Source organism: Notamacropus eugenii, chromosome 4, assembly GCF_028372415.1.
Source record: "Notamacropus eugenii isolate mMacEug1 chromosome 4, mMacEug1.pri_v2, whole genome shotgun sequence".
Taxonomy (NCBI): domain Eukaryota; kingdom Metazoa; phylum Chordata; class Mammalia; order Diprotodontia; family Macropodidae; genus Notamacropus; species Notamacropus eugenii.
In genome coordinates this window covers 81,931,679-81,959,585 of record NC_092875.1, presented here as the reverse complement: position 1 = coordinate 81,959,585, position 27,907 = coordinate 81,931,679, and the positions used below count along the sequence as shown (strand labels likewise).

General features: G+C 38.9%; 1 protein-coding gene across 1 annotated transcript in view; it reads right to left on the bottom strand.

Annotated features, from left to right (window-relative positions):
• LOC140500196 (immunoglobulin gamma-1 heavy chain-like) overlaps window positions 1-27,907 on the bottom strand; it is a 55,476-nt gene that overhangs the window by 703 nt on the left and 26,866 nt on the right. The window contains exons 3-7 of the mRNA XM_072602545.1: window positions 4,790-4,852; window positions 3,861-4,214; window positions 3,020-3,283; window positions 2,551-2,604; window positions 316-429 (exon numbers count right to left, since the gene is read on the bottom strand). Of these exons, the coding sequence (XP_072458646.1) occupies window positions 317-429; window positions 2,551-2,604; window positions 3,020-3,283; window positions 3,861-4,214; window positions 4,790-4,852 (848 nt within the window). The 3' untranslated portion in view covers window position 316. The remainder of the gene's footprint in view (window positions 1-315; window positions 430-2,550; window positions 2,605-3,019; window positions 3,284-3,860; window positions 4,215-4,789; window positions 4,853-27,907) is intronic.

Genomic DNA, 27,907 nt, shown 5'->3' with positions numbered 1-27,907 from the left:
AGATGAGAGAGAAGAGACCACAGAAGAGAGGGAGCTGAAAGGAAAATGGGGCACAGTGAGTGAGGAGGAAGTCGTGGGGAAATCCTCACAGGTGAGGAAGGATTCTGTGAGAAATAAACAATGTGTACCTCAAAGGGACTAAGGAGTGGTCTAAGGGACAGAAAAGTCCATAAGGGGCCAGAATGGAGACTGAGGAAAAGGATGAGGCTGAGCTATGGCTGGAAGTACAGGAGAATCTGCAGAGACAGGAGACCAGGATTAATGGTCTGAGAGAACCTAGAAGGAATGAAACATAGACCAAAGCTAGACATTTACCTCAGGAGATAAAAGCCATGAAAGTGAAGAGGACATTGATGGCCACAGTTTTCATGAATAGCAGTCTCAGGCCCATCACACTGAGAAGAAGCTTGTTTCCCTGCACAGGTCCTTCTGCAGAGGGCAATGGTCAAAGTCAAGGGGAGGCAGGCTGGATTCTAGAGCCCCACTCTAAGCAGTGGAAACATTAATCCTGGCTAACATTTATGTAGGGCTTATAAGATTTGAAAAACAATCTACACAAAATCTCATGACATTTTCACCAAAACACCATGAGATAGGTACTGCAGTTATTACTGCCATTTTATCAATGAGAAAAATAACTCAGAGAGTTTAATTGACTTGCCTATGGTCACTTACCTAGTAGGTATCATAGATGAGATTCAAATTTAAATCTTCTGACTCCACCTACGATGAAGCCATACATAGCCCTCTAAGTCCTCAAGTGAGGTCCATTGACTGAATCCAAACAGAATTAATCCTTTTATTAAAAGGATTTGTGCTGTGAAGTGTGGATTCAGTCAAAGGACCACACTTGAGGACCTAGAGGGTCATATGTGGTCTCTAGGTCTCAGGTTCCCTACCCCTGAACTAGGTATATCATAGGCATTCCAAACTGAGCTTGACTAATATGGAACTCATCTCTTTTTCCCCTAAGGGTACCTTTCCTTTAAACTTCTCTATTTACGTTAAGGAACCACCACCCTTCTAATTAGTCAGATTCACAACTTGAATTTCTTTCCCCTCCCTCACCCCATTTATCCAGTCTGTTATCATGTCCTTTCAGTTCTCTATCTCTTATCTCCCTTCTATGCATTCATACAGTCACCACCCTGGATCAGGGTCCCTTCATTTTTTACCTAAATTATGACAACAGTGTCCTAATAAATCTTTCTGCTTCCAGTCTCTCCCCATCTCAAATATGTCATCTGCAGTTGCCAAAATTATCTTCCTGAATACAAGTCTAGCCATGTCATTTTCTCAGGTCAAGAATCTTCAATGGCTCCCTATTGATTCCAGGATAAATTGCAGTCTTTTACAATTTATTCTCATCTCCTTTTCCATGTTTAATGCACATTATTTCCCCTTCACACATTCCATGCTTTAAACCATATGGCCTATTTGCTGTTACCCCAACTTGCATTCTATCTCCCAGCTCCACTACCCCCACCTGCAGTTTGGAATACATTCCCTCCTTACCTCCATTGTTAGAATTCCTAACTTCTTTCAAGTTTCAGTTCTTGCATCAATTCAAGCAGGAAGTCTTGCCTCATCCCCTTATTATTGGGGCTCTTTCCCTTCTCAAATAATCATGTGTATATTTATCTGTTCATATGTTATATCTGCCCTTTTACTGGGAGGGCAAGGAATGTCTTTCATTTTTTTCTCCTGAATCCCTAATGTCTTGCACAAGGTCAGTGCTCAATAAATATTTGCTAGATTATTTTGGATTTGATATGAAACTTGAATGAGAGGGAAAAATAAAAAAAAATTGAATGATGTAAGCACGGGATGAAAAGTGAATATAACAGTGACAGAAATAGTGATGGAACAACTGAAGGAACACGTTTAAAGGAAACACTAACAAGCTCTGTTTGAAGTAGGATATCTGCTACAACTGTGGAAGATAAAGGTATAGAGAGGAGAGAAAGGACATTTGGAGGAATCACTGTGGGGAATAATTACCAAGAGAGTGAGTTTTAAAGGAGCATTTGGGCTCAGTTCAGTTTATGGAGTACCTCATTTCCTGAGACCTGGGTAATACTTTGAACCCTGAATTATGACACATCCAAACTGTCGAACATCACACACTCCATACCTGGGCTGATTGCTGCTCTGAACCTTGGGCTATCCCATTATCAAAGTAGGACACATAGATCCAGAAGGATTATAGATTCAGAGAACTTCACTTACAAAGGACCTGAGTAGCTAACTGCTCCACCCTGTGCCTAGAAGGAATTCCCTCTACAACATACCCCTAAGAGGTCTCATCCAGCCTTTGCTGAAATGCTTCAATGAGGTGGTTCCATGGCCTCCTCAGATGGCCTGTTCCACTTTTCAACAGTCCTAATAGTCAGAAAATTGTTCTTTACATGATCAAAGCTAAATTTGCCTCTTGGTAACTTCCAGGCTTTGTCAGTTTCCCCTCTGGTTGCTGTTGCATTTTTCTGTTATGTGAGGCTCTCAGGTTCAGTCTCATTAGTTGTGTGTTTTCACCATGAATGTTTAACTCACCCATGAGATGTTGCTCAGGACAAGATGGTTTCTGCTCAGAAGCAATCCCAGGGTCTGGTCCAGTAGGATATGAAACCAGAAACACATCCTCAGACACTGCTCTGATCTTCAGTAAGCCCAGGACTGGCCTCCCCAGTGTATACCCCCCGCACCTCCATTTCAGAAACTATCTTCCCAGACTAGGATCATGTCCTGATCCTAGCTGCTCCCCTTCAATCCAAGACCTAGTCCCCAGACCAGGATTCCTATCTGTAGCATCATTACCACTTTTCCTATGATACTCCTTTCCATTTTAGGACCCACATTCTAATTCCTTTTCCCTAACTTATAATTTTGCTTAGCACCCTGTAATACCTCTCCACAGACACACCCTATATCCCTGTACCTGTCCTTCAGTGAATACACACTTCTTAAACTGAAGTATCCCCATCCTTCCCCCCAATTTGTGTCATCCAGGGGCTAATCATACCTGGATGGTGGGATACATGTAGCACTTTGCCAAGGTGTTTCACTAAGCAGGTTACTGTTTCGTTCTCACCAACCCTGCCAATCTGGACAGCACTGTAGGTGCCATTGGCCATGGGAATTAGGGCAAGAGGCTGGGTTGAGATCAAAGACCCAGGGGGGTCCAGGGATACATTGAGTTCCTTGGGGTAGAAGTTCCTGATCAGGCAGGCCACAGAATCCTGATCCCTCATCATGAACACACTGGGTGATAGGGAGGCTTGAGGTCCTGTAATCAAATGATGGCTTCCTGTCCCCTATCTGGACCTAGCACCAGATATGGGAAAGACACATATATGACCAACATACAACCATGAAAAGCAAACTTTACCCCCAAATTTCCTGCCCCCTTCCCCTAAGCCTGGTCTATGTGTGGGGAGCAAATTCATGTGACCAAGTAACTGTAAAAAAACCTCAGCCCCATTTCCTGCCCCAGCATCAGCCTGGTTCCCATGTCCCCAACTCACATGCTTATACAGACCCGCAGACCACAGTCTCCTTTCCCCTTCCCAATTACTCCACTCTTGATTGTCACTGGCATTGACAAGTCTCAGGATTTCATTCCTGAGTGTCCCAAGTCCATGGGCCTTATGATGTGACCCCAAAGCCCTTTAATGACCTACCACTATCCATCCCCAGGGATTTTAGCTCAGAGTAAGAATGTTAACTATACATGGTCACAGAATACACTGCAATATAGATAGGGGAGATGGGAAATGCTATTTCTGGTCTAGGCCCAACCCTGATTGATTATGTGACCTGACGTCTTAGGATTTTCTTAGGACCGAGGTAGTAGAAGCACTCACCAGGCTCCACAGTTACATCTGTCCCACGACCAAAGACCAATTTGTCTGTGTCATCTCCCTTGCCCACCCTCCTTGCACAGTGGTATTGACCAGAATCTCTGAGGTTCAAGCCCTCAATCTGTAGGAAAATCTGGCTGCGAGTGTCCTCCCTGGATGTGGTGATTCGGTCTTCAGCGGTATCTGCAGAACTGCTGTCGAGACTGGTCAACCACAGTGGGGCATGGCCAGGGGCCCAAAGATACCAGCCAAGTTTGCTTGTCTTGAACGGGAAACCAGAGGTTTGGCATTTGAGTCTGAGGGTACTTCCAGCATAATGGAGGCCTCCCCCTGATTCCATCAGCTCTGTCCGTTCCACTGAATGAATCAGAGATGGGGATGGTGTAAGTAGCGTCAATACATCAATGCCTCCTCTTTTGAGGTAGAGCTTTAATTCCCCTTAACTCACTCATACCTCAACCCTAACCCATCTCCCCACCTCCACCTCAGAACTATGGAGGAAAGGATGTAGGAGACAAATGACCCATGGCGTTAGGAAAGGTCAAGTTTGTTGTTGGCATCCAGGGAATCACAGAGGTCAAGGCTGGTCCTGGGACCATAGGAATTGTCCCTGGGTCGGAGGCCTCCCAGATTATCAGAGGTTCCGAGTGTCAAAAGATTTCCAAGGCTAGGGAGATAGAGGTCCATGGGTATGGGGAGATTGACAGGACTGGGGTTTCCTGGAGTGGTCAGGAGAGAGGGTCTATCTGAAAATAGTGTTAGTCACAGAAACTCACCACACTCCTCAGGACATAGGATGACTTGAACCATCAACTCACCCCAAAGCTCCCCCTCCCAATATATTTGCAGCCCTCTCAGGATTCAATGGAGTGAGATCCCCCATCAAGCTTTACCCACCCTTGCACACATTCCCAGAAAACATAGAAACTTACATGGCAACACAGTCACTTCTGTTCCAGGACCAAAATCTTCCCAGGAGCTGCTCACATTGACACAGGAAATAACCTAAACCCCTTCTCTCCACAGAACCATCCTTAGGAAGGCTAGAAGAACATGAGGGTGACAGGAAATGAGGGGAGAGACCCTGAAGTTAAGACCATTAGAACACATCAAAATCATGAAGCCGAGGGACAGGTCTTCAGGTAAGTGTAAAGGTCCTCAAGATATATATTCTAAATCAACTTCACAGCAAGCCTTCAGGCAGGCTAGATATATGGAAAAGACTTCCCTTTTGCAAGGCTTCAGATAATCCTTCTACATGACTTCTGGGGTGACTACATTAATGACTTATTACCCTCAGTCCTTACCACCTCCATTGTGTGAGATGAGTGATCTAACCCTGGGCTTACTCAGGTAACATAGGAAAAGGCCTGAAACAGAAAGTGCCTGGGATCCATTAAGGGATCTGGTCATAGACTGAAAAAATGTCAAGAAGGACTGAAGAAACTGAAGAACCAACTATAGTTGTCCAGAGATAACTAACCTGCATGTCTCCTCGGAACATTGTCTTGGTGGGCACCTGTTCAATCTAAAGCTGACCAATGTCTCAGGAGGGTGGGGGGTTGTTGGATATTTGCACTGATATACCTCCCTGGGGAGTTTGGGAACATTTGAGTCAACTAATCCTCCCAAAGTATCTGGAAATATTTCAGTGAACCACTCAAGGGAACCTGATGCTCCTGCAAAGCCTCTGCAGATGCTCATGGAGCATTCAGGAAGGGTTTTCCAACTCCAGTTCAATTAATTCCAGATCATCAGTTCATATGATGAAATAATTATCATCTGGGACTTCTTTTTTCTTCTCAAAAAAATTATGGATACCTTTACTGTGATTCAATGATTTTATTTTTGAACATTCTTTTATTAGATTTTCTCTCTCCCTTCTACCCCTTCCCCACATATTAAGAAGACAAGAAATATGATGTAAGTTACACATATGAAGTTATGCAAAACATTTCCACATGTCATGCTCAAAAAAAACCAAGAAAAACAGTTTGAAAAGTATGCTTCAGTCTGCAAAGTTCATTAGTTCTCTCTCTGGAGGTAGATAACATTTTTCATCATGGGTCCTTTGGAATTATCCAGGATCATCATATTGATCCAAGTACCTAAATCAGGCCTGCACAGCATTTGACCCACTGGTCACTCATGGCCTGCCAAAAGATTTTGGGTGGTCCCTGAAAAATGTAGAGGATATAAAAGAAGGTAAAGATGTTAACAAATGCTTTGTCCATGTCCCACTTAGCCCACCTTCTATTAATCACTATTGTGCCCATGATGTGACTTGGCAAGTGGGTTGCCACTGTGCACTCTCTCCTGTTTGACATATGACCAGTGGCAAACAACCATTGTCAATATGTCTCTAGGCTGAGAGGAGCAAGAGTCATATCTTCACGTTATGTTTTTGTGTGTTACTGGAATTGAACAGGGCCAAAGTGAACCCAGGCACATACCAATGCATCTGGCTCCTGCTCTGAGATGTGTGGCAACAACACGAGGGCTTCTTTCCATCTCTACCTGCAAGGCCACCATCCAAGTGCTTTGTGCTCTCTCCAAGGTCAGCCTCTCAGTTCAGTATCTCTTTTTATATCAGCAGTTGCTGTAAGATTTTTTAGTTCTACCAATAAAGTCTTGGGGGTGACTTTGTCAAATTAGCGACAGAAGGAAATGGAAATATCAAATCAGAATATAAGTGTTTAATCTGGAGTGGACAAATAGATAATTGTTCACTTACATGAGAGACAAAATATTTTTCCTGCTTTTCCAAGAAATAATTGCCATTTTCAAGGAATTCAGTATTTGTCAACATCTAGAATCAAAATATTCTGACTTAAGCTAATTGGACACCAAAGAAAAGCAAATTAAAGCATTCAAATTGTTGACAAATCTCAGTGGGGAATAAGGGTTTTTCAAGAAAGTATACTCAAAAAGTGAGGTGGCTACTAAGGTTAGCTTCCAGATTTCCAAAAAATTGCTGCTGGGAAGTCTTTTACTGAAGGTTACTTCTCAAGGAGTGTTTGTTGATTGTAGTTTCTGGATTATGTCTCGATAAAAAAAAAGCATTTTTGAGAAAAAAATTAATAATTAATTTTACTTTTGGGAAGTGAGCTACTAAAATCCCATCTATAGCCTGAAGAAGTTTAGCCTATTTTAATTTTGGTCCCTCCCTACTGACAAGTTGCACAGGAGTTAAGTATTTCACAGCTGATCATCATTACAATATTGTTATTGTGTGAAATGTTCTCCTGGTCTTGTGCACTTCACTTTACCTCAGTCCATGTGAGTATCCCTAGATTTTTCTAAAACCATTCTGTTTATCATTTCTTATATCATACAACAACTTTTTCCCCCATTCGCCAACTAATGGACACTTAATTTTCAGTTTTTGCCACCACAAAAAAGAACTGCTAAAATCATTTTTGTACAAATAGGTCCTTTTCTTTTTCTCTAGTCTCTTTGGGCTACAGACCTAGTAGGTCAAAGGATATACTCACATTTTTAGCTCTTTGGGCATAGTTCAAAATTGGTCACTAGAATTATTGGACCAGTTCACAAGTCTACCAATAATGTATCGGTGTCATTATTTATCCACATCCCCTCCAGTATTTGTCAATTTCTTCTACATTAGCCAACATGATATGTATTAGGGGGTATCTCAGATATGTTTGAATTTACATTTCTCCAACTGGTCATGATTTAGGGTATTTTTTCATTTGACTATAGATAGCTTTGCTCTCTTCTTCTGAAATCTTCCTGTTCAAGTCCTTTGACTATTTATCAGTTAAGAAATGCCTCTTATTGTTATAAATTGGACTCAATTCCCCATATCATTAAGAAATGAAGTTTTCATCAGGGAAATATGGTTAATTTTTTTTTTTTTATATTACTTCATTGTCACTTGACCAGTGGCAACCACAGGTCTACTGTAACTTCTTAGCAAAATGTAGTTTCTCTGATTATCTGTTTTAATAAATTCAACTTTTACTTTTGTGTTTTCTAAGAATATGATTATTACTCCTGTCTTTTTTTAACCCCAGCTTAAACATAACAGATGCAGCTCCAGTCTCTTATTTTTAATCCATCTGTGTCTGTTTCTTTTCTTTTTCTTTAGTCTTTTTTCCCTCAGTTAGATGTAAAAGCAATTCTTAACATTCATTTTTCAAACTTTGAGTTCCAAATTCTCTCACTTCCTTCCTCACTACTCCCCTCCCCCGACTAAGAAGGCAAGCAATTCAATATGGGTTATACACGTGTAGTCATGCAAAATACATCTGTAATAGTCATGTTGTGAAAGAAAACATTGACAAAAAAACTCAAGAAAAATAAAGTAAAAAATGTGCTTCAACCTGTATTCAGACACCAGCAGTTCTTTCTCTGGGGTTTGATAGCATTTTTCATCATAAATCTTTCAGAACAGTTTTAAATCATTACATTACTGAGAATAGCTAAGCCACTCCCAGCTCATTATCTTACATTATTGTTGGTACTTTGTACACAGCAAATTTCACTTTGCATTAGCCAATGAAAGTTTTTCCAGGTTTTTCTGAGTATACTGCTCATCTTTCCTAAGGACACAATAGTATTACATTACATTACATTCACGTCCCACCACTTGTTCAACCATTCCCCAACTGATGGGCATTGCCTCAATTTATAATTCTTTGCCACCACAAAAAGCTGCCATAATTATTTTTGTACATTTGAACCCTGATCCCTTTTTTAGGATCTCTTTGTGATACAGACCTAGTAATGGTATTGCTGGATCAAACTGGTAAAACTGCTATGCATAGCTTTAGGGCCCTTTGGGCTCCATGATACTTTCCTGAAAGATGATTTCTAGGCTCTTTTTTTGATCATGATTTTCAGGTAGTTCTATAATTTTAAATTAACTCTCCTGGATCTATTTTTCAGGCCAGTTGTTTTTCCAATGAGATATTTCACGTTGTCTTATATTTTTTTTATTCATTTGGCTTTATTTTATTGTTTCTAGATTTCTCATAAAGTCATAAGCTTCTATTTGCTCCATTCTCATTTTTAAGAAATTATTTTCTTGAGTAATCTTTTGCACCTCCTTTTTCATTTTGCCAATCCTGTTTTTTAAGTCACTCTTCTTCTCATTAGCTTTTGAACTTCTTTTACCATTTGGTCTAGTCTGTTTCTTAAGGTGTTATTTTTTCAGTATTTTTTGTGTCTCCTGTACCAAACAGTTGACACATTTTTCAGGACTTTCTTGCATCCTCTCATTTCTCTTCCCAATTTTTCCTCCACTTGTCTTACTTTATTTTCAAAATCCTTTTTGAACTCTTCCATTGTCCAAGATCAATTCATATTTCTCTTGGAGGCTTTAGATCACAGGTTCTGCAAGTGAATGATACTGCCCCTTAGAGGTGCTAAAAAACACAGGGGGGATGGTAGTAGCCTTAAGTGCAACTGAGGACTGGTGATTAAAAATAGGGGAGCAGTGGAGGCATAAAGAAAGAAGAAAATTTTGAAAAGTCATTCATACATGTTTCCTCTACTGTATAACAGAACAAAAGTCATAATGATTATGCTATTTTTCAAATAAACACATGAAATCCAAATTATAACTGATCAGAGGTCAAGTCTACTAAGAGGTCTTAATGAGCAAATGTTGGGAGGTGAGCATGTTGTGCTTTCTCAGGAAGTTCAGCATGCATCAGCAGGAATATGTGTGTGAAATGATTTGCTTACAGTTTGATACCGTATGGTTACATGACACAGTACTGCATCATCAAAATTCCAATGCAGGGAAAAGTACACAAAATTACAATAAATTAATAAATTTGAGATGTATCATTTTAAAATATATATACATATACATGTGTGTTCATCCTTTGTTGCCAAAGAAGACCATGCCATCAGAGAAATGATGACATGACTTGCACTTGACTTTGTTTTGAGGGAGGGAGGGCTGTGCAGGTCACCAACCTCACTTCTCCTCCAGAGCCATCTGAATCCAGTGAACAGATATTCATCAGGATGACTGGAGATGACCCAGGAAGAGGCAAGGCAATTGGGATTAAGTGACTTGCCTAAGGTCACACAGCTAGTGAGTGTCAAGTGACTGAGGTGAGATTTGAACTCAGGTCCTCCTGATTCCTGCACTGGTACTCTCTCCGCTGCACCACTAGAGACCCAATATATACATATATATCTTTTTTTAAAAGGATGAAAATTAAAAAAACATTAAAGTGATAAAGAAAGTAGATATGGGGTGGGTGGCACTGAGTAATTTTTTTGAAAGGGCAGTTGGCATTCCCAAATGGATAAATGATCAAAAGATTTGAATAGATAATCTTCAGATGAAAAAATTAAAGCTATCTATAGTCATAATACAAAATGCCCTCAATCACTATTGATTAGACAAATGCAAATCAAAACTACTCTGAGGTACCACATCACATGTATCAGATTGGCTAACATGACAAACAGGAAAATGATAAATGTTGGAGAAGATGTGGAAAAATTGGAACATCAATGTGAACTGATCTTCAAGGCATTTTGGAACCATTCTGGAAGGCAATTTGGAACAATGATTAAAGGACTATAAAACTGTGCATATTCTTTGAACCAGGAATATTATTTCTAAGTTTATATCCCAAATGGATCATAAAAATGGGAAAAGGACCCACAAGTACAAAAATATTTATAGTAGTTCTTTTTATGGTGGCAAATAAATGCAAATTGAAAGGCACACTATACCTGGCTTTACAAGTTTGTGCAGCTGTTTTCACAGACACTGTTACGAATCTGTAAGTTTTCAGTTCTTCCAAGGTGTTATGATCCAAGGAGAGGGTGTTCACCACTCTCCTGGCCTTTGCTCTCATCTGTAAGTGATCATAAGCACTTTTTTCTATCCTGAAACTATAAGAAAGGTCCCTGATCTACTGCCACCACAAGTTCTGCATGCTAATGCTCCTCCTTGCCATGGGACTGCTACCCAGGGCTAATATCTAGATCTGAGTTTAGGTAAAGCAAGATTCCTGCCATAGTGCTAGCAAAAAGACTTCTGCAATCTCCTTGTGACCAGTTGTTTGACTCCATTACTATGTGTGGGCTGAGAGCTCTGGAAGCAACTACTGCTGCTATCACTGCTGATTCAGTCACTCTCAAGGCCAGCTCCTGGTTTGCTGGGACCATGGCTGTGCTGGTATGGCTTGACTGAACTACTCTCTACTATTACCCAGGTGCAACAGACATTTCCTATAGACCTTCTAAGTTGTCTTTTGCATCTGTGGACTCAGGGGTCTAGAAACTGCCAGTGATTCAGTCACCCAGCGGCCAGCTCTAGATTTGTTGGCCCAGTCTGTGCTGGTGCAGCCTGCACTGGACTGCACTCCTTTCTTATCCTGGTGCAATAGACTTTTCCTGCCACCCTTCCAAGTTGACTTGGGCTAGAAAAGTTTGTTCACTCCATGTTGTTTTGGGTTCAGCTGCTCTAGAATTTGTTTAGAGTCATTTTTAAAGGTATTTGTAGGCAGCTGGACCTCAAGAGAGCCCCTGCCTTTTCCCTGACATCTTGGCTCTGTCTCCTGTCTCTCTATTTCACATATTTTTCTTGTGAACAAAATATTAGATTCTTGTCTCTAATCTATTTTACTATCCACTCCCATTCTATAAGTGAGTTCATCCCATTTATAGTCACAGTTATGATTACTGTGTAATTTTCTCCATCTTATTTCTTCTGATTATCCTTCTCTCTCTCTTTCTTTTTACCTTGTCCCCTTCTCAAAAGTCCATTTCAGTTCTGACCATGATCTCCTTTAATCCACCCTCCCTTTTATCACCTCCCCTTTCTCTTATGCCCTTCACTTTTTACTTCCTTGTTGAGTAGATAGAACTTTATATCCTCTAAATTTGCATGTATATTCTTCCCATTTGAATTAATTTTAATGAAAGTAAGGTTCATGTTGCCCACTGTCCCTCCTTATTTTCCCCTCCAATGTAAAAACTCTTCTTTGCGTGTTTTTGACTTGATAGAATTTTCCCATTATTCTTCTCTCATTCCTCTTCTCCCAGAGCATTTCTTGTTTTCACACTTTCACTGTTTTTTAACATCCCAATATAATCAACTCACTCTCATCCCTTTTATCTATATAGAATCCTTCTAACTGCACTAATAATGATAAAGTTCTTAGGAGTTAGAACTATCATCTTCTCACAAAGACATATAAGCAGTTTAACCTTAATAAGTCCTTATAAATTCTCTTTCATATTTTCCTGTTTGGGTTTTTCTTGAGTCTTGTGTTTGAATGTAAGATTTTCTATTTAGTTCTGGTCTTTTCTCCAGGAATGTTTCAAAGCTCTCTATTTTATTAAATATCTATTTTTTTTCTCCTGAAGGATTATATTCAGTTCTGCTGGGTAGGTAAATATTGGTTGTAAACCTAGCTCCTTTGTTTTTTGGAATAGCGTATTCCAATTCCTCTGCCCCTTTAAAATGGAACCTACTGAATGTTGTGTGATCTTGACATTGGTTCCATGCTATTTGAATGGTTTCTTTCTAGCAGCTTGTAATATTTTCTCATTGACCTGGGGTCACTGGAATTTGACTACAGTAATCCTGGAAGTTTTACTTTTGGGACTTATTTCAGAAAGTGGATTTTTTTCAATTTCTATTTTACCATCTGGATGTGAGATATTAGGGCAGTTTTCCTTTAAAATATTCTTGAAATATTATGTTTAAGCTCTTGCTTGCAGTGATTATGCCTTTTAGGCAGTCCAATAATTCTTAAATTATCTCTTCTAAATTTATTTTCCAGGTTAATTTTTTTCAGTGAGATATATCGTATTTTCTTCTATTTTTAAATTCTTTTTGCACTCTATTTTAGTGCTTCCTAATGTCTAACGGAGTCATTAATATCCTCTTGCTCATTTCTATTTTTTAGGAATTATTTTCTTTAGTGCGATTTTGTACTTCTTTTACCATTTGGCAAATTCTGTTTTTTAAGGTGTTATTTTCTTCAATACCTTTGGTGGCTCTTTTGTCAAGCTAAGAATTTTCTTTTCATAATTTTCTTCCATCACTCTCATTTCTTTCCCAATTTATTCTACTACTCTGGCATCTTTCTTTAGTTCTTAGAGGAATTATTTTGGGCTTGTGTCCTATTTGCATTTTCCTTTGACTCTTTGCTTGTAGATGCTTTTACATTGTTGTCTTCTACATCTGTGTCTTTATTTTCCCTGCCACCACAATAGCTTTTTATGGTCAGGTTCTGTTGTTGTTGTGGTTGTTGTGGTTGTTGTTGTTGTTGTTGTTGTTGTTGTTTGCTCATTTTTTCAGACTATCTCTTGATTTAAAACTTCGTTTTATTCAAGTTGGGCTCTGTTCCTTTTGGGGTGTGAAGGCACTGTTCTAAACTACAGGCTTTTTTGTGTTGATATTTTTGGAGCTACTTCTGGGGATCTGGGTGTTTTCTAGCACTTCCAATGTGGTGTTAATCTGGAAGAGGCATGGTCATAAATTCCCTGACCTGTATTCTGGTTTTCATTCAGGAAGACTCCTCCTTCCCTGCAGTCACAAGTACTAATGCTCCTCTCTACCCTGGATATCTGACGAAGGCTTCTGTTCCCTTGTGACTGACCACAGGTGCTCCACTCCACCCTAAAAAATGCAACAGAGAACTGCACATGGGCAACTGAGCCAACATACAGAACCTGGTCCTGTACCCAGTGTTGGCTAAGTGTCCTCTGTAATCTCTTTCTGGTGAGGTATCCAATCCCCTTACCATCTCTGGGCTGAGAGTTCTTGAATTTCTGCAGACACTGTGACAGTCACCTCCAAGGCTGACCTCTGATGTTGCTGCATATGTGCTCGAGGCTGGAGCCCACCCTAGTATCATAAGCTTCCTTGTCCAACCTCCTGAGTCGTTTTGGACTGAAAGTATGGCTTATCCCAAACTTTTGCTGGTTCTGCCAATTCAATAATCAATGAAATGTTATTTTAAGGTTATTTGAAGTGGAATATGGAAGAATTTAGCTGGGTTGTCCCTGCTACTCTAGCATCTTGACTCCATTCCTGCACTATATTTTAACATGTAAAAGTCATTCTTAGCTCATGAGTTCTGCATTTGGCCTTTAAGTCATAGTACAATAGGGAACTACTTGTAAATATTGGAAAGTGGAGACAACTGAAGGAGAAAAGAATTAATGAGAAGCTACATTTGGGTGCAGATTGTGTAACTAGAAAGGAAATGATAGATGAGGAAAAATTAAAACATTTTAGTGTCTAAATAATATTTATTAATAACCAGGTTTTTCTCCTTGTGCTGATGAATAGAAAAGAGAACTTTGCAATAAACCTACTCCTTGCCTGATGGTAGACACTACTAATCCTGTTCAGTTCCAAAACTCCACCTTTACCCAGTAGTGGTTTTTGTAGTATGAACTTCAGCGGATGCATCACTGTGTTTCCCCAACACCTTGACTCAGGCTTCAACCAAAACCTTCTTTCTTCCAGCCTCTTCTGCTCCCTCTCCACTCTCGCTGGTTTCAAATGGCATTGTTGTTATTTTTTTTTTGACCTTTGATCCTAGGGGAAATGAATACAATTCTTTGATGTTAAGAGAGAATACCTGTGTCACACAGAACAGACAAACTGCCATTCTAAGAATCCAAACCCCACTGCAAAATAAGAAACCTATTCAGATTTTGATTGTGAACTCAAACTCTTGTTAGCAGTTGCCAAATCTTGTAAAGGTTAGCTGTACATTTCTCCAGCTTCCTATTTCTACTCTCACCACAACCATTCCAATTCAGGCAGGCCCTGATCACCTTTCTCATGGACTTTTGCAGTGACCTCCTAACTGATCTCTTAGTATCCAGTCTTTCTCCTCTTCAAAGCATACTTCAAAGAACTGACAAATTGTTATTCCTAAAGTTCTGACCATTCCCCACTCCAGAAGCTTCATGTGGCTTCTTGTGCCACTAGGATAAAATATAAATACCTCTGTTATAGATTTAAAGCTCTTTACAAATTTTTTCAAACTCATTGACAATACATGAGATTTTTCTCCAACAAAAGTGTCCTACTTGCTCTTGTACATACATAATATTTCATTTCTACCATTGCTGGTCCTTATAGAAACTGGCAAACTTTATAGTTTCTTATCTTGATATTCCAAGTCTATTTGTTGTGCCCTGGTGTGCTCTCAAAGCCCTCCAGTGACCTACCATAGATCGTCTCTTGGTTTTATGGCCCCAAATGGCTATGATAGCTGTACATAGTCACACTGCACAGAAGAATGAATGGGAAAGTGGGGAGAAGAGAACGAATAGGGGATAGACCCATAGGTACAAAAAACTTTGCAGAAGCACTTTTTCATTGTATCAAAGAAACAGAAAAAAAAGTGGGTGTCCATCAATTGGAAAAAGGCTAGACAAATCATGGCATAAGAACATAGTGGAATATTGTTCTGCTGTGAGAAAAGAGGAATATGAGAGGTTCAGAGAAAATTGAGAAGACTTGTATGAATTAATATAGAGTGAAGTGAACAGAACCAGGTGAATACTTTATACAAATAACTAGCATAATGGAAATCATGTAAACTATGAAAAAATTCAAGGTTTTAATGTGGTGACCAATTAGGACTGATGTGAATGCATCCTCTTTTGTGGCAGAGAGGTAATGGACTATAAGAATATAAAGAAGCACATATCTGTAGCTATAGTCAATATTTTGATTTGTTTTGCTTACCACATTTTCATTGGTTATAAGGGAGGACTTTTACCTGGGGAACAGCTGATGCCCAAAAAGGTGGGGGAGGGAGGAGAAGGGTTCACCAATGAGATGTTAAAACAATACAAAGAAGAGAGTATTTTCTGGAAAAAAATCTCAACACAATTTAATTCATAAACAATAAGATCCACAAGTGATGAAGAGAAAAATCTTTCAAATACAATGGAAAGGTCACTTGAATAACATAAGACTATTCTACACTGAGGGAAGCTAGAGGTCCAGTGAATGGAATGTTGACATGGTGTAGAGAAATATCTGTATTATTTTGCTGTCCTTTTTAGAAGACACTATAAGTGTTTTTCAGTTTAGCTTCTCCAAAACTTTGTTCAGTTCTGTATTTTCCTTTTGTTTTATCCTTTATTTAGACCAATCCAAAAGTGATAGAATAATATTTAAGTCTCCCATCACTATTGTTGCTGTTATCTACACCATGTACAATTTTTACAAAACTTGGCCGTGTCATTATCTCTGTGATATTACAAACCAATGCAAAAATTGAGAAATAATCCATACATAATTAAAGTCCATGATGTAATAAAAACAGGAATTGATTCAAGGACCACCAACAAAGGATATATACACGCAAATGGAGACTTAGCAATAAAATTTTAACTAATGAGTTGTCAAAGAACAAATTATAGAAATAGATAACTAATAAATATATAAAAGAAAATTATAATGAATAAACAAAATATAAAATATTTGAGATGTAGCTAGTGTAGTGCTCAGAGGGAAATCATATATTAATAAAATAGTAGATTAATTAACTAAATTTGAATTTTGAAAACTAGAAGCCCAACAAAGAAATTGAAAATAAGCCCAGAAGAGGAGATATTAAGTAGTAGAAGGGGAAATAGATAATTTGTGAACAAAAACCCACCTAGAAGTGATATACAAAATTAAAAGCTAGTTCTTTGAAAAGACAAAGTGGATAAACTCTTAGATAATTAGACTTTTAAAAAAAATCAAATCAATAAAATAGTAAATAAGTGAGGGAAAATCATAGAAAAGTCAGAAGAAATAAGAGAAATGATCAGAACATGCAATGCAGCTATGTGCAAACAAAACCAGAGGGGAAAAGAGCCAAGATGGCAAAACAGAAGGATGGAACTGCCCTACTTCTGTCCCCTTAGCCCATAAAATAACTGTAAAAATGATTCTAAACAAATTCTAGAGCAGCAGAGGACACAAAACGATAGAGTGAAGGAGATTTCCAGCCCAAAATAACCTGGGAGGCCCACAGGTAAGGTCTATCACACCAGGCTCAGAGCAGTGTGCAGCCCAGCCTTAGTTGTGCTACATGGACAGGACTGGAGCAGACTTCAGGGTGTGCACAAACACCAAAGACAGAATCAAATGTCAGAAAGAAAGCTCTTTCACCTAGATGAAAGTGGGGCATGGGTCTGGCCCCAGCCCCAGCCTCAGGATGGCATTAGTCACTGTGGCTGCATCCACTTTTGGAGCCCTTGACCTAAAGACCCTGGAGGAATTGAGCAGCTGATCTGGATCTCAGCTCTGAGTGGTGGTCCTGGGGTGAGGAGGAGCACTGGTGCTGGCATGGTGGGAACTATTGGTGGTTGTAGAGAGGGAAACTTACTCACAGATGCTGGGCAGAAAAGAGTGCTTGTGATTTCTCACAACAAGAGCTTAGGCCAAGACAGGAGTAAACTCCTCTTCCTTGTTTCTGCCACCTTTAAGGAACTGAGAACTTATAGCTCCCTAGAGCTTACCCTCCATTTGAAAAAGGATTCAAAAGTCAAGTAACTGACTGGCAAAATGCCCAAGAAATGGGAAAAAAATTGGACCATAGAAGGTTACTTTCTTGGTGAAAAGGCATTTTCTTCCATCCTTTCAGATGAGGAAGAACAAAGTATACCATCAGAAGAAGATATCAAAGTCAAGGCTTCTACATCCAAAACCTGCAAAGAAATATGTAATGGTCTCAGATCATAGAAGAGCTCAGAAAAGATTTTGAAAATCAAATGAGAGAAGTGGAGGAAAAATTGGGAAGAGAAATAAGAATGATGCAAGAAAATCACGAAAAGCATGTCCATAACTTACTAAAGGAGATCCAAAAAGAATTCTGAAGAAAATGACACCTTTAAAAAGGCACTAACCCCAATGAAAAAAGAAGTTTCAAAAGCCAATGAAGGGAAGATTGCTTTAAAAAGCAGAATTGGTCAAATGGAAAAGGACTTTCAAAAGCTTATTCAAGAAAACAGTTCATTAAAAATTAGAATGGAAAAGATAGAAGGTAATGATTTATGAGAAACCAAGAAATTATAAAACAAAACCAAAAGAATGAAAATGTAGAAGACAATGTGAAATATCTCATTGGAAAAACAACTGAAATGGAAAATAAATCCATGAGAGATAATTTAAAAATTATTGATCTACCTGAAAGCCATGATCAAACAAACACATTATCTTCCAAGAAATTATCAAGGAAAACTACACTGATATTCTAGAACCAGAGGGAAAAATAGAAATGGAAAGAATTCACCAATCACTTCCTGACAGAGCTAATAAAGGAAAACTCCTAGGAATATTGTAGCCAAATTCCACCCAGGTTAAGGAGAAAATATTACATGCAGCTAGAAAGAAACAATACAAGTATTGTGGAAATACAATCAGGACAACACAGGATTTAGCAGCTTCTACAGTAAGGGATCAAAAGCCTTGGAATATGATATTCCAGAGGTCAAAGGAGATAGGATTAAAACCAAGAATCATCTACTCAGCAAATCTGAGTATAATAATTCAGGGGAGAAAATGGAATTTCAATGAAATGGAGGATGTCTAAGCATTCTGGTTGAAAAGACCAGAGCTGAATAGAAAATTTTACTTTCAAATAGAAGAATCAAGAGAAACATGAAAAGTTAAACAGGAAAGAGAAATCTTAAGAAAATCATTAAAGTTGAACTGTTCACATTCCTACATGGAAAGATGTTATTTGAAACACATGAGACCTTTTTCAATGTGAGGGTAGTTAAAAGGTATGTATGTATACATATGTATGTATGCATGTATGTATATGTAGGTGTGTAAAGATATGTATGTATGTGCATATTATATATGTATGGGTTTGTATATGCACATGGGTATGTGTGCATATGTGTGTATGTGTACATACCTATACATAGATAGATATACCTATATAGATATATACATATACATATACATACATACATACACACACACACACACACACACACACACACACACACATAGACAGAGGGCACAGGGTGAGCTGAATATAAAAGGAGAATACCTAAAATAAATAAAAATTTTCTGTTGAATGGAATGTACCTAGGAGTGAGAGAAAGGGAGAGGTAGAGTGTAGCAAGTTGTCTCACATAAAAGAGGGAAGAAAGAGCTTTACAATGGAGGGAAGAGAGGAGAAATGAAAGGAAATAACTGAGTCTTACTGTTCTGGGATTTGACTTAAGGAGGAAATAACACACTCAACTGGATATGGAAATCTATTATTCTGCAGGAAGGCAAGGGGTAAGGGGATAGGAGAGGGAAGAAAATAGAAGGGACAGAAAACTGGGGAAAGGGATAATCAGAAGCAAACACTATTGTTGGAGGACAGGTCAAGGGAAAAAATGGAGCAAATGAAGGCAAGGATAGGACAGAATGAAATATGGTTAGGCTTTTTCAACATGACTATTATGGAAGTGCTTTGAATTGTTACACATATGTGACCTATATTGAATTGCTTGTTTTCTTAATGAGGGTGGGTGGGGAGGGAGGGAGAGAATATGGAACTCAAAGCTTTTAGAATGAAATTTTAAAATTATTTTATCATGCAAGTGGAAAATAAGTTGTACAGTAAAGGGAGTATAGAAATCTATTTTGCCATACAAGAAAATAGAGGGGATGGGAGATGGAAGAAGGGTGGGTAATAGAAGGTGGGACAGACTAGAATAAGGGGTGGTTGGGGTTCATGTTGTCCTGGACTGAGAAATGTGCATAGATGGGGAGAAAATTTTGAATTCAAATTCTTGTAGGAGTGAATTTAAAGAACTGAAAAATAAATAAATTATATATTGAAAAAAATGAAAAAGCAAACAAAACCAAAAACATAAAAGGAATAAAGTCATCCTTCAAAAAATGTTAAGTACTCAAACTATCAGAAGTACAGAAACAAAACTTAAATAACTCTATCTCAGAAAAGGAAGCATATAGCTTCAAAGGAGCTACCAGTTTGGTCCTTATAGATTCACAACATTCATCTGAAGAGCATTCTATTCCACTGGGAGAAGTCTTCACATGCTTGGGATAAACATCCTTCTAATTCTCCAATGGGTATGAGGACTGTAGATAACCCTCAACCTGATTTAGAATGTCTGCCAAGACAGTTTTATTAGGGTATGGCCACTGTGCTCACTGCAGCTTCTTGGATTCACTAGTGAAAGCTGGGTGACAGATGGACACCAAAAGTGGATGAACAGTTCTGAAAAGCATTTGAAAAACCCTAACACCAAAGATGTTAGTCCTCCCTGAACTTCCTATATGCCCTTGGAACTTTGCAAGTAGATACATGATTAGAGAGAAGAAGACAGATACAAGAGATATTATGGAGGCAGAAATGACAAGGTTCCAAAAATGGTGGCATATCTGGGGTGAAGGTGAGGAGTGTGGTCAAACAATCTCATCCTTTCTACAACACATAAAGTAAGTCACCCCCTGAGCCTCTCTGACAGACCTCTAGCAATGAGGTAGGTGTTTTCCTCCTGGATATGTGATCCCACTGATCCACTGATTTGATTATGAGTAAAGCTCTTTCCCCCTCTCAAGTGATCAGAACAAGAGGCTGATTTTATTTTTACAAAGACTTCATTTAGAGAAAGAAAGATTGATCAAGCCAAGAACATTCTACTGAGTTTGTCCATGATCTTTCATGATGTTTTTTTCAGGTTTACTCAGCAGCGGGCGAACCTTGATTTGAGCCTTCATTAGTGCCACCAATTCCAGTAGGTGACACTGGCCTCTCAGCTTTTCCCAGTCACTCTGTCGAGAGAATATGTATCTTGTCCAGAAAGGCCCAGAAATCTTTGAATATTCCAGAAGGCCTGGAATGAAAGGCGGAAAACATTCATTTCATTGGAGGTAGGTGATGGAGAAGAGAAAAGAGTTAAAGATAATCAGAAAGTAGCCAACACTGGAAAGTAAATGGTGATACAATGGACAGATTAGCAAAGTCAAAAGAAGGATTAGGTTTGAGGAAGAAAGATAATGAACTTGGCTTTGGGCAAAAGGATGATTAGCATGATAGGGGAGTGAGGGATGAATCAGACAAGTAATAGAATAGAAGCAGGAACATATATTGGGAGATTTTTAGAATGATACAGGTATATAGATAGCTTTGAGTTGCTGTGTTATGGGATAGAAATGGCAATAGAGAGGAGGCAGTAGATATAAGTAATGCGTTAAAGATGGAACTGATGAACTTGTAACTAAACAGGACTCTCCTTTACAGCTTTACCAATGTCCTAACACCTATCCCTCTAGCCTCAACTTGGAGTCCTTTAGGAATAAAGAATCACTATCCCACAGGGAAACACATTCAGTTTCAGGACATTTTTCATGGTTTTTCCCTTAGACTGAGCCAAAAACTGGCCCATTTGAAACTTGCATCCAGTTCGGTCTTCTGGAACCAAGAGAAAACCAAGCATAATTCCTATTCCTCATGACAATATTTCAACTGCATAAAGGGTTTTTGTCCCCTAAAGTAACTGGAACAGGGAGTTGCTTGTCCAAAAGGACACTGAGGGAGGAAAAGAGTTGGAAACCCTCCAGTGAAATAGCTAAGGTCTGATATTGGCCTCTTGGGCTTTACAAGGGCTCTACCTTATTGGAGTCCTGCTTCAAGGCCCCCATTTCTCATCTGCTACACTGTTCCCTCCATTCTACCCCAGGTGATCTGGAGCCAGAGAGGTTGCATCCAGGCTGAACAAGGTTTCAGGGATCATGGCATCAAGGTATGTCTACATGATTATAAGTCCCAAATGTCCCTATCACAGCCCCCATCCCCTCCAACTGCTGGCATATTTTTGTTCCAGGTGTCCCTGAGGTTACATCACTGTGCTTTCTTGAAACCCCCACTGTGACACATGGCCAACCTAAAACCCTGAGAGCAATGGGGCCCTGGCAAGCCTACAGAGGTTCTTAAGGAGGATTCGTAGACCTCAGCAAAGTGTGTCAAAGCATTTAAAGATGCATAGGTTCTTCAAGTGAATACATAAGCCAAGCAGAGCTGGTATGGTTCTACAAAGAAAATGCACAGACCCTGACAAGGTTACACTGAAGTATAAAGAGGATGTACAGGTTCTGCATAGAATACTACATAGATTGTGCCTGGTGAGGGAGAGTCTCTTTACAATATTTGTAGTGGTCCTTAGACAGGACATACAAAGCATAGACAGGCTCTGAAAAATATGTCCAGACACTTGATGGAGAATATAGAGGAACCTTAAGGAGGGTGCTCAGGTTCTACTGATAATCTGCCTCCATTTCCAAAGAACACATTTCCCTCTCTAAAGAATGCAGAGGTTCTGCAGAAGAGGCAATGCACTTATAGGGGTTGCACAGATTCATGAAGGATCTCCAGGTTACTGTGGAGAATGTACAGACCCAGCAAAGAGTGAACAGGTAGGGGCAGTTAGGTCTTGCAGTGGATAGAGCACTGACCCTGGAGTCAGGAGGACTTGAGTTCAAATTTGATCTCACACTCAGCAAATTAGCATAGATGATGGCCTAGATGGCAAAGATGATGAAAGACAATAATAATCGATGTTGGAGGGGCTAAACTATAAATGGCACGCTAAAACATTGTCTGACTGTCCTAGGAAAATGATTTGGAACTATGTAAGAAAAGTTGTTAAACTGTTTACATCCTTCACCTGGAAGATATTCCACTGTTGGACATATGACCCTAGAAGAGCAAAGACAGAAGTGAAAATACCATATACACAAAAGTATCTACAGCAACATTTTTTGTGAGAACAAAAAAAAGTCACAAAAACAAAAACTGGAAACAAATTATGTTAAGGGGAGTGACTATAAATCATGGTATATGGCATTGGATTATTATTGTACCACTAGGAAAAAGATGAGGAAATCAGAGGAAAGTAGGAAGACATAAATATTAGGAATGAACTGCTGCAGCACCAAGTGAGCAGAAATGAGAAAACAATGTAAACAATGGCTGCAACAATTTAAATTAAAAGAAAGCTAAAAATGAAGTCCAGCTCTGCGCGATTATAGGGAGTATTCCTAGCTCTGGAGAACAGAGAAGGAAGCGTATCTCCATCTTTTAATTTAATAGAAATGCGAATGTTTTCATTTCTTCTAGATGTCGTCATCACGTCAGGTGTTTTTCTTTGTTGCTAAGGAAAGCTCCTGAGGAGAGGAGGAGAAGCAAGAGTACAACTAGAAATTACTGTGATATAAAAATAAAATCATTAATAAAATATTGATAGATGGTGATAGATAGATAGATAGATAGATAGATAGATAGATAGATAGATAGATAGATAGATAGATGGATGGATGGATGGATGGATGGATGGATGGATGGATGGATGGATGGATGGATGGATACATACATACATACATGCAAAATGATGAATATTCTTTTCTGGTTCTTCTAGAAAATTACTTCCCCAATTATTCTCTATTGCTCAATAATATTCAATCTCTCCCTACCTATGATTACCTCCTGCTCTGAAGCCCACAAGCAAGCTCATATATTACTATCCTTAAAAAAAATATTCTCTTGACTGTATGAACTTCTCAAGCTACCATCCTTATCTTTCCTAATATTCATAGTCAACATCTTCAAAAAAGTTATCTATATTCATTGACTCAACTTCATTCCCATTCACTTTGTGAGTCTTTGCAATATGGTTTCCAATCTCCCCCACTCAAAATGAAACTGCCTTCTACAAAGTTGCTAATGACATGTTAATTGCTAAATCCAATGACTTTTTCTCAACTTTCATCTTGCTTGACTTCTGTCTAGCATCAGACACTCCTGATAACCCTGGACATTCTCTTCTCCATGGATTTTTATGACACTACTCTCTTGATTCCCTTCTTTCCTGTTTGACCATTCCTCTAATTCCTTTTGAAGGACTGTTATCTGTTCCCCATCCTTTTATCATCAGTATCCCTTCAAGACTCTGTTATGGGTTCCATTCTTTTCTGTTTCAGTGTGCTCTATTGATGACCTGATCATGAATTCCCATGAGTTCAATCATCATATCTATTTAGATGACTCTCAGATATCAACATTGTAATGTAACATGTATGCTCTGTCCCCACTTTCTCAGGGCCAGTTACCCATGTCTCTCATTGTTCTGGGATACTCTGAGGAGTTAGTAAAAATGTATTTTCTCTGCTATCAGATCAATTCTCCACCAACTATGTTCCATTCCATATTTAGGGTCCCAGTGACTATCATCTGTGTTCCATTTAATCACTTAACATCAATTGGTTTTTACAAAGGTATAAATACTTCAAAGATATAATAATAAGCACATAAGCATTTCTTTCAACTCTTCAGGGCATAATCCCCAACAACCCTGTTACACACACACACACACACACACACACACACACACACACACACACACACACACACACACACCTCTTCCTTATTGTATAAACTTCTCTTTGTGCTTCCCATTTAGGCAAAAATTTTCCCCATTTTTTAGTTTTCCTTTCCCCCTCTCCCAGTGCACTTCCTTTCTCTATTTCTTTCATTCCCTTTTGATATCATCCAAACACAACCGAATCATACTTAGGCCTTTTGTCTAATTAAATTCCCTTGATGACCCTGGGGTCTATAAAGTTCTGAGGCTTTGCATGTTTTATTTCCCCATATAAGAATGCAAACCATTTAACTTCGTTTAATCTTTCTTTATTTCTCACTCATGTTTATCTTTTCATGCTTTCCTTTAATCACGTTTATCAGCTTTTCTACTCAGCGTGTCTTTTCATCAGGAATTCTTGGGAATCCTCTACTTCATTTAAGCTTCATTTTTTTACCCTGTAGCATTTTGTTCTGTTTTATTGGGCAAGTTGTTCTTGGCTGTAAACCAATAAACTTTTTTTTTCTTTTTTAATTAATTTATTTATTTTTAGTTTTCAACATTTATTTCCACAAGATTTTGATTTCCAAATTTTCTCCCCATTTCTCTCTCCCCCCACCCAAAGACCCAATGCATTCTAATTAGCCCTTCCCCCAATCTTCCCTCCATCTATCACACCTCTCCCTTCCCTTATCTCCATCTCCTTTATTTTCTTGAAGAGCAAGATGGATTTTTATACCTAATCATCTGTATTTCTTATTTTCCAGTTGCATGCAAAAACAATTTTTAACATTCACTTTTAAGATTTTGAGTTTTAACTTCTCTCCCTTCTTCCCTCCCCACCCATCCCCACTGAGCAGGCAATTAATTCAATATAGGTTATTTACATATGTAGTTATGCAAAAGACTTCCATAATAGTCATGTTGTGAAAGACAAACTGTATTTCCTTCCATCCTATCCTGTCCCCCATTTATTCTATTCTCTTTTGATCTTGTCCTTCCCCCAAAGTGTTTGCTTCTTATTATCCCTTTACACCATTTGCCCTCCCTTCTATCAACCACACACCCCACTTATCCTTATCTCCCTTACTTTCCTATAGTGTTAGATAGATTCTCATACCAAATTGAGTGTGCATCTTATTTCTCCTTAAACCAAATGTGATGAGAGTAAGCTTCACTTTTTCCCGATTACCTCCCCCACTTTTCTCCTCCTTGAAAAAGCTTTTTCTTGCCTCTTTTATGAGAGATAACTTGCCCCATTCCATTTCCCCCTTTCTACTACCAATATATTCCTCTCATCCCTTAATTTTATTTTTTTATCTTCTCTTCCTATTCAATTCACCCTGTGCCTGTATGTATATAATCCCTCGAACTGCACAAATACTGAGAAAAGTCTCAAGAGTTACAAATATTATCTTTCCCTGTAGGAAGGTAAGCAGTTCAATTTTAGTAAGTCCCTTAGGAATTGTCTTTCCTGTTTATCTTTACATGCTTCTCTGATTCTGTGTTTGAGAGCCAAATTTTCTATTAAGTTCTGGTCTTTTCATCAAGAATGCTTCAAAGTCCTCCATTTCATTGAGTGATCATTTTTTCCCTGAAATATTATACTCAGTTTCTGGGCAAGTGATTCTTGGTTTTAATCCTAGTTCCTTTGACTTCTGGAATAAGCACTTTGATCTCTTAATATAGAAGCTGCTAGATCTTATGTTATCCTGATTGTATTTCAAGAATATTAGAATCATTTCTTTTTGCTGCTTGCAAGATTTTCTGATTGATCTGGGAACTCTGGAATTTGGCTACAATATTCCTAGGAGTTTTTCTTTTGGGATATCTTTCAGGAAGTGACCAGTGGATTCATCCAATATTTATTTTACCCTCTGGTTTTAGAATATCTGGGCAGTTTTCCTTGATAATTTCATGAAAAATGATGTCTAGACTCCTTTTTTTGATCATGGCTTTCAGGAAGTCCCATAATTTTTAAATTGTCTCTCCTGGATCTGTTTTCCAGGTCAGTTGTTTTTCCAATGAGATATTTCACATTGTCTGCCATTTCCTTCATTCCTTTTTCTTTTACATAATTTCTTGATTTTTCATGAAGTCATTAGCTTCCATATGCTCCATTCTAATCCTTAAGGAATTACTTTCTTCAGTGAGGCTTTAGAACTCCTTTTCCATCTGGCCAATTCTGCTTTTTAGGGCATTCTTCTCCTCATTGGCTTTTTGGATCTCTTTTGCCATTTGGGTTGGTCTACGTTTTTAATTTATTTATTTATTTTAAGTTTTCAACATTCATTTCCACAAAATTTTGAGTTCCAAATTTTCTCCCCATCTCTCCCCCCCCACCCCAAAATGCCAAGCATTCTAATTACCCCTACCACCAATATGACCTCCCTTATAACATCCCTCCCTTCTCTTATCCCCACCTTCTCTTTTGTCCTGTAGGGCAAGACAAATTTCTATACCCCATTCCCTGTATTTCTTATTTCCCAGATGTATGCAAGAACGATACTCAACAGTTGTTCCATCTTCTCTTCCTCCCTCCCTCCCCGCCCATCCCTATTGGGAAGGCAAGTAATTCAATATAGGCTATGTATGTGTAGTTTTGCAAATGACTTCCACAATAGTCATGTTGTCTAAGACTATATTTCCCTCCATCCTATCCTGTGCCCATTTATTCTGTTCTCTTTTGACCTTGTCCTTCCCTAAGTGTGTTGACTTCTGATTGCTCCCTCCTCACATTGACCTCCCTTCCATCATCCCCCCATGCTGCTTATCCCTTTCTCCTCCACTTTTCTGTATTGCAAAATAGATTTTCATACCAATATGAGTGTGCATTTTATTCCTGCCTTGAGTAAAATGTTATGAGTAATCTTCACGTTTTCCCTCTCACCTTCCCCCTTTTTCCCTCCATTGAAAAGTCTTTTTCATACCTCTTTTATGAGAGAAAATTTGCTCCATTCCATTTATCCCTTTCTCCTCCCAATATATTCCTCTCTCACCTCTCAATTTTATTTTTTTAGATATGATCCCTTCCTATTCAACTCACCCTATACTCTCAGTCTCTCTGCCTCTCTGTCTCTGTCTCTGTCTCTCTGTCTCTGTCTCTCTCTGTTTCTCTCTCTCTCTCTCTCTCTCTCTCTCTCTCTCTCTCTCTCTCTCTCTCTCTCTCTCTCTCTCTCTCTCTCTCTCTGTCTCTCTCTCTCCATATATATATGGGGGGGTGGGGGGGGTGTAGGGGTGGGGGTGGGTGGGCGGGTGTGTGTGTGTGAGTGTGTGTCTGTCTGTCTTTCTGTCTGTGTGTCTGTCTGTGTTTATGTGTGTCTGTGTCTGTGTAATCCCACCAACTACCCAGACACTGAAAAAAGTTTCAAGAGTTATAAATATTGTCTTTCTATGCAGGAATGTAAACAGTTCAACTTTAGTAAGTCCCTTATGATTTCTCTTTCCTGTTTACCTTTTCATGCTTCTCTTGACACTCGTGTTTGAATGTCAGATTTTCTATTCAGCTCTGGTCCTTTCATCAAGAATGTTTGAAAGTCCTCTGTTTCATTGAAAGACCATTTTTTTTCCCTGAAGCATTATACTCAGTTTTGCTGGGTAGGTGATTCTTGGTTTTAGTCCTAATTCCTTTGACTTCTGGTATATCATATTCCAAGCCCTTCGATCCCTTAAGATAGATGCTGCTATATCTT